General features: G+C 45.6%; 1 protein-coding gene across 1 annotated transcript in view; it reads right to left on the reverse strand.

The window, feature by feature from the left end:
- ZNRF3 (zinc and ring finger 3) overlaps positions 1 to 9,719 on the reverse strand; it is a 57,815-nt gene that overhangs the window by 7,431 nt on the left and 40,665 nt on the right. The window contains exon 3 of the mRNA XM_008569827.1: positions 428 to 502. Within this exon, the coding sequence (XP_008568049.1) occupies positions 428 to 502 (75 nt within the window). The remainder of the gene's footprint in view (positions 1 to 427; positions 503 to 9,719) is intronic.

Raw genomic sequence — 9,719 nt, forward strand, 5'->3', positions numbered from 1 at the left:
TGGAGCTTCTAGAAGGGTGAGGCTGAGGATAATGCTTGTTTTAGGACGGGCTGGACAGGCTGAAGGTCCAGAAGGGTCATTGAAAATGCCTCCCCATTCCCTAATTCCCTGCTCTATAAATCTCCCTCAGGTATGATGTCCAAAGATGGACAACTAATTCCAGAGGTCAAACGCAAAGTCCCCGAGATGAGGGTGACACGACTGTGAGAAGGTCCAGAAGGGTCATTGAAAATGCCTCCCCATTCCCTAATTCCCTGCTCTATAAATCTCCCTCAGGTATGATGTCCAAACATGGACAACTAATTCCAGAGGTCAAACGCAAAGTCCCCGAGATGAGGGTGACACGACTGTGAGAAGTGGAGCCAACTAAAGGAAGTGTCTCTCTTGGGAGACTGACTGCAGCACTGGCATGGCCCCAGGAGTTTACCTGGTCGATCGCTTCTGGGTTTTCAGACACATCAAAGATGACTGCAGTAGCTCCCCGCTGCACTGCTCGCTTGGCCTGGCAGAGTAAAAAAGAGCAGGTTGGCACTCTTGTCCTCTTACCTTTCCAAAGCTGGCCTTGGAAATCAGGCCTGTAATCAAAGGCAGAATCTGACAATTTACCAACTTATGTGATCTGGGGCATATTACCAACTTTCCTAAACCTCAACTTTCCCATCTGTGAAAAAGGGGACAATGCCATCTATCTTGTATGGTCATCCTGAGAACCAGATGACTTAGAATAAATGAAAACTAGTAATTGGGTACTCAAGAAACCTTTGTCTCCTTATCCAGCCCAAACATTAAAAACAAGCTACAAATCAACAACCTGCCCAGTCAGCATAGAGGTATTGTTTCAGTATTTTCTGCGATGAGTACAGAGCCATTGGCAACTAAACCAAATGCCTTCGGTCCATCTCATGTGGTCCTTCTCCCTTCCCCTGTCATCCAGTTAGAACAGCATATCAAATATTTCTGAATGAATCTCAAAATGGTCATTTTTAATAAGTGGCATGAGCTGAAGACCTTTGGAGTCACCATCAGGGGGGAAAGCTACAAGAAATCATTGTAAATAGGGATTTAGAGCAGTTGGCTGCCAAACTTGGTTGCACATCAAAAACCACTTGGGAAGTTTGTAAAACAGATTTCCTGGCTCAGACCACAGAGACCGATTCAGCAGGGCTTGAGTCAGGCTCAGGAAACTGAGTTCTGTGAGCTTTCTGAGGATTCGGATGAGTCAACCACTTGGGCAACTATTGATCAGAGAGATGGAATAAGAATATTTTAGGAACAAATGAGAAGTGACAGGATTCTTTTGGGGGCGGGTGGAAGAATTCCTTCCCATCCCAACGAACCTTCTAGCTTCACATCCAGCTAAGTGGACACCAGGGTAGAAGCTGTGGAAGAGTAAGACATAAGATATACCCCTTGCTTTTAGGAGCCTGAATCTTGTTAGGGAAAGAATTTTTTACCTCTCTAATGGGGGTGGGGTGGGGTACAAAAACAAAAACCACCCTTCTATAAGATGGGCAAATGATGGCTAGTGCTCAGAGGTCAATAGAGTCATTACAAGTGCTTGAGAAAGAAAAAAATACAAGTCCCTTCCATAGGAATAATCCCTGTACATTGACATGGTGTAAGAAAGCCAACATAGACGAGAACGTGGCTAGATCAATGGCTCCACCAGCCCACTAGAGGGCAGTCTCATCCCATAGCTTTTTCAACAAGCCAATTCCCCGTTAATTTTGTACCAAACAAGCAGGACCAAAAGCAACTTCTGTAAAACCCTCAGGGACACTGCAAGCTCCTCAGTAATTTAAGAAGCTCCGGCACCCCGGGTGCTGTGCTGGAGTCTGTCCTCGTTCTGCAGAAGGTTTTCTTTTTGCATTGAGATTCAATGTATTTAAAGTCTCTGCCAATTGTCCACCCCACCCTGTTTTATCACCAGAGTACTGCACTAGGAGTCAGGAATGAATCCTGGGAGCTATTGCTGGCTCTGTCACTAGCATGTAGCCACCAGTTGGCAAATCACTGAATCTATTTCAGCCGCAGCCTCGATTTCCCCATCTGTAAGAGGAGGAGGGCACCTATGTCATTATGACTAAGGTCCCTTCCAGGGCCCAGTCTTGGCCACTCAATTGAGAGGCAGGGGACTGTCCCAAGCTACTCAGAACTTCAATGGCCCTGTCACGCCCCTCCAGCGAGAGGATACAGATGGCACACTGAGAAAATTCCAGGCCAAGATGGCATCACTTTCCTCCTCCATAAAGCTCTTTGGGATGCTAACCCCACTGCCTGAGTCCAACAGCTTGTGGATTCCAGAGTTAATAGTAACTAGGCACTTGTGTTTTCTGCTCAGGTGGTATCCCAGTCTTTTTCACAAATTCTTCCCCAGATGCAGAAGGGCCCTGAGGAACAGCACTGAAGATGAGGAAATAAAGAGGACCTTTCGTTCTTTTATTTGGCTTTCATCCCACAATCAAGTACATCAAACAGCACCCGCAGGTAATGTGCATTCAGATATGTCCTGATCGGGAGCTCGCTAACTCCCGCTTTGATGCTGGCGCACCTGGAGAGTCTCAGGGCGTGGGATGAAAAGCTGTGGGATCTGGGGTAAGGAATGCCTTCCCAGCGACACACGCCTTGGGGAAGCCATTTGGCCACATGGCCTCCTGCCGCTTTCAGGTTTCCCTGCTCCACGAGAATGTGGAAGTCTCAAGGATTTGGAGGTTCCAGACGAGGCATGACCCATTTGAGACAGGCACAAAAGACATTTTTAACAAAATCTAGGAGGGCTGACCAGTCTCCTGGTTTCTACAGTGAATAGGATATGTCAAGAATACGGTGCTTAAATCCCATTTACAGCTTGACTTCAGTCACAACTCAACCAGGCTAATTGTACAGACTCCAAGGACAAGTATCTTGTTGGATATTCATAGTTGAGTACTCATAGTTGATTACTTTTTTCTCATAGTTGATTTACTTTTTAAATTATATGTAAGCTGCTATTAAAATAAGTTTGTATTTCTGGCATATATCAGGACTGGACAGGAGGGAAGTCAACCCAGGATCCTATTGGGAACTTGCCTGTTAGGAGCCAGCTCAGGATTTAAAACAGGCTATGAATAACCCCATATTTGGAAAATGACACCTTTATTATACTATTCCCAAAGCAAAGTAAAAAACACAGAACACTGCTTGATCACATTCTTCCCTTGCCCTACATTTCTGTCAAAAAACTGGTGAGGCAACATGGTCAAAGGTTTGGATCCCCATACCAGCCAGCTGCCAAAGATAAAAAAAAAAATTGATGAGGCATCTTCCTTGAACGAATCTTCATATTTTAGATCATTTACTATTTTACGTAGTCAAGCTTGGACCAGAATATTACTTCAAAACAAATCTAAACTCTGGTCAGGAGACTACCAGTCTTGTGACCACCAGAAACCCTTGTTTTATAAAGTCACACACTTAGCGTCCAGAACTCTCAAGATAGGCTGTTTCAATGAAAGGATGGGAAAGACGCAGACTGGTAGATGTGGCTAGATGAAGGTTACCAGTAAACTGGGCTACAGGTGGGGAGGGCAGTTGCCCCTAAACTGTGCACAGATCAGAGTGGAAGAAAGAGCAAGAGAAGGGTGTGACAAGAGAAAATGGGGGAAGGTCTTTCGCCAGACCTCCCAGAAGCAGCCAAAGGCCTTGCCCTGCTGACCTCTGTATGCCCTTCCCCTTGTCCCCACCCATAGAGGTATCTTCACATCCTTTATCACCTTTGCTGCTTTGACCCCCACTCAGGCCAGGGCAGGTTGGCACCAGCCAGCAGGTAACCAGAAGCCTGCTGGGCAGAACAAAAGGTTGTCATGGTCCTTTATTTACCTTTCCAGGGCTGCAGGACCTGAGACTAGACGACATCCATAGCCATTGAAACAAGTAGCAAAAGGGCAAACACCTGCATTCTTACAAAGACATTTTGCAAAGTACGAAATTTCATCCCCTAGAAGACAGTGCCCTACTGTGGTGGGCGCTTATCATTTCTATGATTATTCAATAAACATTATAAATAAAAGAAAGCCTGCCTGGGACCATAATCGTGAACTACTGCTGGTAAAAAGAAAGCGCTTCCTGACCATGGATGTGGTTTTCTGGTATGGAAGTGCTTCTGTCAGTAAGACTGAGTCTAGAATATCCTGATGCAAATGGAGCATTCTGATGAAAATAGTCCTGTCACCACCTTGTGGGCAGGAACACTTAAAGCCTAGAGTCTACAATTACCAGGAATTTCACCCAGGCAGGTATTCTCCCTGGTGGGTGCAGTTACACTGAGACTTGGTTTGGGGCTGGGACCCACCCCAATACCTATTCCCCAGAGCCTCTGGAGCACATACTCCATTTTTCACCTGTGTTTACCTGTTCCTTTGTCAAACACTTCAATATGGTGTCCCCAAGGCGTAACCTTTATTATAGAACTCAGACAGATGCAGTCTTCATGGGAAATAATCCAAAAGATGAGTAAAAATCTCCTTTGTCCCACATTCCTGATCATAGGATAACCAAGGAAGTTGGATTATTAGAAGTAATATGAAGACAAGACTCTTCTAGGCAGTTCTGACACACAGGGGCTCCAAGCACAATTTTTTGCCCCTACTGAATACAATTTTTAATGCTGCATTTTATTTTGCACTTATCATAAGCTTCCGAGTTATTAAAAATTTTTTGTAAATATTTTGAGCGGCTATGATATACTCCTTCCTACACTCGACTCACTCATAACCTTTTTGATATTTGGGCTTTTCTGGTTTTTTATTACAATTAATGCTGCACTGAATAAATCTTGGCTTTCATTTCTAATTTTCTTAGGACAGAGGTCCAGTGCCAAAGAATATGTAGATTATTAAGAATCTTAATATATATGGAATGATACCTAACAGGAAATAATAAAAAAAGAATCTTACTATAATCCGCATAGAATTTTGATGCCCCTCCTTATATACCCACCCAAATCCTATTTGTCTGCATTAATGAAAAGATAAGATGGTACAGACAACATAAGACAAATTTGTCAACAGATTTAACTTCTGGGCAAGGTGGCCTGTTGGCTACGTGGAAGGAGGAAGTCAGTTTGAGAGCAACTCTCTATATGATAATACCTCACATGCGGAAAGGTACTAGAGTAAACTATACTGAGCTGATCATACCTACTCCACTCACCCTTCATGTCAAGCTCACATGCGATGCCTTTCCTAAGACTAACAGTGCTTCTCCTTAGCCAAGGGGAGCTCTCACCCATCTCTGAGCTCTAATATTCCTTAGGATTTCTCCTTTGCCACTCACTTTTTTCATATTTCTTGGCTTTTTATACTTACCACTTTCTATGATGCATTTTCTCTGAAAATATGGTCATCTTTAGCGTTTCTGCTATTTATAAGAGTAATATGCCCTTGGTGTAAAAAATTTAAAGTATTCAGAAATTGAAAGCAAACAATAACTCATATCCCAGCTTTTTAACATGTGTGATTAATATCCTTCCATGTTTTTTTAATCCATATATTAGCAGGAATAAAACGCATATGTATTACACAAAATGTTCTTAAAAATAAATTTCATATCCCAGCTTTTTAACATGTGTGATTAATATCCTTCCATGTTTTTTAAATCCATATATTAGCAGGAATAAAACGCATATGTATTACACAAAATGTTCTTAAAAATAAATTGGATGTACACTGCTCTGTACTCTATTTTTCCCCTTAACTCAACAATTTACTTAACAATATTGTATGCATTGATGTGGAAAATTTTTCATTCGTCTTACTAGCTACACATATCATTCCATTACATGGTTGTAACAGAGCTTATTTAATGACTGTTCCCCTGACTGGCTTGTAGGAGATTTCTACATTTTCTACAGTGCTGTATTTATATCCTTGTACTCTCATTCAGGTGGCATCTGCCCTTAAAATAGCTATGAGTGGTCCTTCTGAGTCACAAGGTATAGGCACCCTACACATAAATGTCTTGCTTAGGTGCCAGGCATACCCTTGGAGGCTAACAGAGACTCCTAGAAGCCAGTAGGTAGCTCTTACTGACCATGTTGGTATCCCTCATAAAGCCTAGCAAAGCAGATTGCCCTGGGCATGGTCCATTCTCAATTAATTAACACAGTAGGCGGGAACAGAGTTTAGTTCTATTTGTACCACCATTTATTAATTTAGTTGTTCAATGGGAGTTATTAACCAGTTACGATGTGTGCTAGGCCCTGGGGACACACACAGCAGTGAGCAGCAAACATGGTCACAGACCCTTGTCCTCATAGAGCATTCTGTCACAACGCCAGTACAGACCTCTCTGAAGAGGACAGGAGAGTCATAGGAAGAATATGAGCATTTAGTTCCAAGGGCAAATGGGTAAGAAATTAAGGACATGGGATCACTTAGGTCATGTTTCTATGGTAGCTTTTCCCAAAGTGTGCCTACGGGAATGATAGGTTTTCCTGGTCACAGAATCCTTTTGCAGCAGCTCCTGTCAACACCCTCCATTCCACAGAGCAGACTTTTGGACCCAGTGCTCCATGGTGTACGGTATGCCCAGGTGAGAGGAGTATCATCCCCTTAACTCACTCCCCCTCACTCTAACTCACAAGTAGAAGCCTGAGGGATGTGACGGAAGATCTACATTTTGATCTGGAAAACAATTACTAAATAATATATACACGACAATTTAAACGGGATGGTTACTGGTATGAAAACATTCAATTACACAGTTCTATTTGACGACTACTTAAAAGGGCCACCTGTTTGCCAGGCATCCCAAGGAAGACACAAGTCAGGACCTTCTAGAAGTGTCTGTCAAAACACATTTGTGGCTGTCCTGGGGAAAGAGATCTTGATTAGCAAGGAGCAGGATGAAGCTGCTGAGGACTCTTCCCTTCTTACCCAAGTGAGTGTTCACTTGAGGCTCTCCTCTGACATGCTTACAGATAGTAGCTTGACCCAAGAGGGCAGAAACCATGATTGTAGAGTATCTAAAAAGGTACCCAAGTCCTGGGGCTTGGTTCCTATGACTTAGTATCAGCGTTCTGCTTCAGCTTGGGTTCCCAAGTTACTTTGGTGGTTTCCCAGAGCAGAGCACACTGTCCTGGACATCTGTGGGTCATTTCTTACCAACATGGGTGCACGGGGTCTTGACATGGGCCTACCCTTTATATAATACTCACGTCCCTACAACCTGGGTTCCCTCCTCAAGAAGGTGCTCCCCCGCCCAAGGGCCAAGTCATAACCGCAGCCCTTCGTCCTCAGCCCTACACCCAACTGCTCACCAAGTTTTGCTGATTACATCTTCCAAATCCATTCATTGGTTTTCCATCCCCACTGCCTCCACTCTGTGCAGGACAGCAGTCATGCAAATCAAAACAGTGTTCTCTCATGGGCACCACCCAGCCCAGTCTATCCTATCCTGACTCCAGGGAGGTCTCCAGGAAGCGGCAGCAGGCCCTTCTGAAATCACAGATCTGACCTACCACTCTCCTCAAATGACTCTGTATTGCTCTTAGGGCTAGATCTGACCTCCCTTCTGCTTACTGCTCCCAAACTCAGCACCCTACCTCCCAAGTCTAACCAGACTAAGTTTCTATTAGTTTTCTGAATGCTTATGTCCTTCCCTCTGAGGAACACATGACCTTTACCTCTTCTAACTCTCATTCGGCTTAGGTGTCATTCCCTCGGGATGCGATTCCCTGTGGCTTCACTGTGTTCTACCATTGCAGCACTTAAGACATCACACTGTCACTGTTTACTTCCAGTGTGTCAGACTTCTTTCCTGCTGAATTCCCAGAATCCAGCAAAGGGCCTGGCACAGGGGCAATGGCTGAGAAATGTTTGTTCATTCACCTAAAAAGGATCAGCTTTTGCCCTAGGGGTTAGCATGCAACACCCCAGGCTTGCTACTCCAGGCACTGGTTGCAGCTCACTCTGGTCACCTGATCTCCTCCCGGTTCCTCTGACTCTTACAATGAGATACATCTGTTCCCTACCAGATCTTCTTGGAACACAATATTCTTTGCACTTTCAGGATATGATTTACTAACTGTACCATCTTTTATGTTGCATTTGCTGGCAGGTCTTTCACTGGTTGTTAGTTCTAATGCAGGCATTATGTTTCCAGCCAACATCGACCCCAGGCACAAAAGGGGTTCTACCAGGTTGCAGATCTTTATTAAGCCTTCTGTGCTCATCTCTGGATGTCAAAACTCTCAGAAAATAAGCCCTTGCACTTGCAGTGTTTGCTCCTTCTACTGTCTGGAGGATTGTGAGCCTCCCTTAGCATCTTGACCAAATGAAAACTGGCCAAATGACTATCCTTGGGCATGTCCTGAGGAGCAGAATGCAGGAGATGTGGATTTTTACAGCTTCCTCCTATTTCACTAGGAAATTCTGGCTTTCCTCCAGCCTAAAAGACTGATGGAGTCCATCCTGCAACCTGTGGAGAAACAGGGCCACACCAAACAGGGGCTTGTCCCTGGGAAAGTGCGGATCTTGATCTTGGTCTGCCCTCCCCACCTGGTGCAAAGAGCTGGAACTTGGCTCTCTGGGTGAACTGGCAGCAGATTCTAAACAGCTTCAAAACTCCCAAACCCAATGGTGGCCTAATTTGGGGTAACAAGAGACCAAAGCACTGCAAGATGCATCCACCTAAGGCCCAAGCCTGGGACACAACAGCACTGTCGGAAACGCAGGGCGACAATAACAAGTCCTGCTTATGCCGCCACAACTGCTGGCCTGCGGTCAGGGAAGAGCAACTATTAACACCGATGGAGACCAACCTGCCAGTTCCAGGGACTGGCCACGCCTGACACCCACAGGTCTCTGTTGGCGGGTCCTACTCCAGTCCAAACAGCCAGGGCTCACTGGGCCCTTTTATGCCCCTCCCTTTGGAGGCCACTAAGTGGATTTTTAAACCCTCCCTTCTCACTTTTTCCTTTCCTTAGTAGTGACCACCCAGGCACCAGGCTCTTGAACATTCTGGTCAGCTGCTGTTCCCTGAAGCATGAGTCATGGCATGACACGGGACACTCTCGCCAGGCAAGGGGGCTCGCAAGGCCTGTCTCACCAAGGGCCCTGTTTTCCGACAGAAACCTTTCATTCCATAGGAAATGAGGTCACGCACCAGAGAACATGGGTAACCGGTGAGAAAATCCTGGTGCCAGGAAGGGGGGGGATGTAGTGTTAGAAAAGAAGGGGAGGGGGGCAAACCAGACCTTAATACACACAAACCACCAGGAGGAATCACCTGCCACTCCTGGGTAATTTGTATGGGGGTGGGGCGACACACAGCTTAAAAAAATAACCAGGTTTCTTTTAAAGTATATACAACATATACTCCTACATGATTTTACCAAGCCAAACCTGTAGGGCATCTGGCTAGTCTACTTTCTCAACTTGCAGCCCCTAATCCACTGCCTAAAGGAGACCAACACACAAAAGGACCACAAAGAGGTCAAGAGGGGTGGGGGCGGGAGGCCTGGGCAGCCAGCAGGCTCACTTCCCGGGAGGTGTGGGTGGGAGGTGAGAGGTGGATGGTGCGGCCCGCTCCACCCGGCTCCTCACTCCGGGGCTTGGCTGCAGCCCGGCCTGACCTTCCAGGTTTCCCTGGCTGGAGATCAAAGCGCCGAAGCCACAAACACAGCTCAGAACTCGGAGGCCCTGCGGCCAACACCCCTCCTCCTCGCGGCTCCTCCCCCC

This window comes from Galeopterus variegatus, unplaced genomic scaffold (genome assembly GCF_000696425.1).
Source record: "Galeopterus variegatus unplaced genomic scaffold, G_variegatus-3.0.2 Scaffold535, whole genome shotgun sequence".
NCBI lineage: Eukaryota > Metazoa > Chordata > Mammalia > Dermoptera > Cynocephalidae > Galeopterus > Galeopterus variegatus.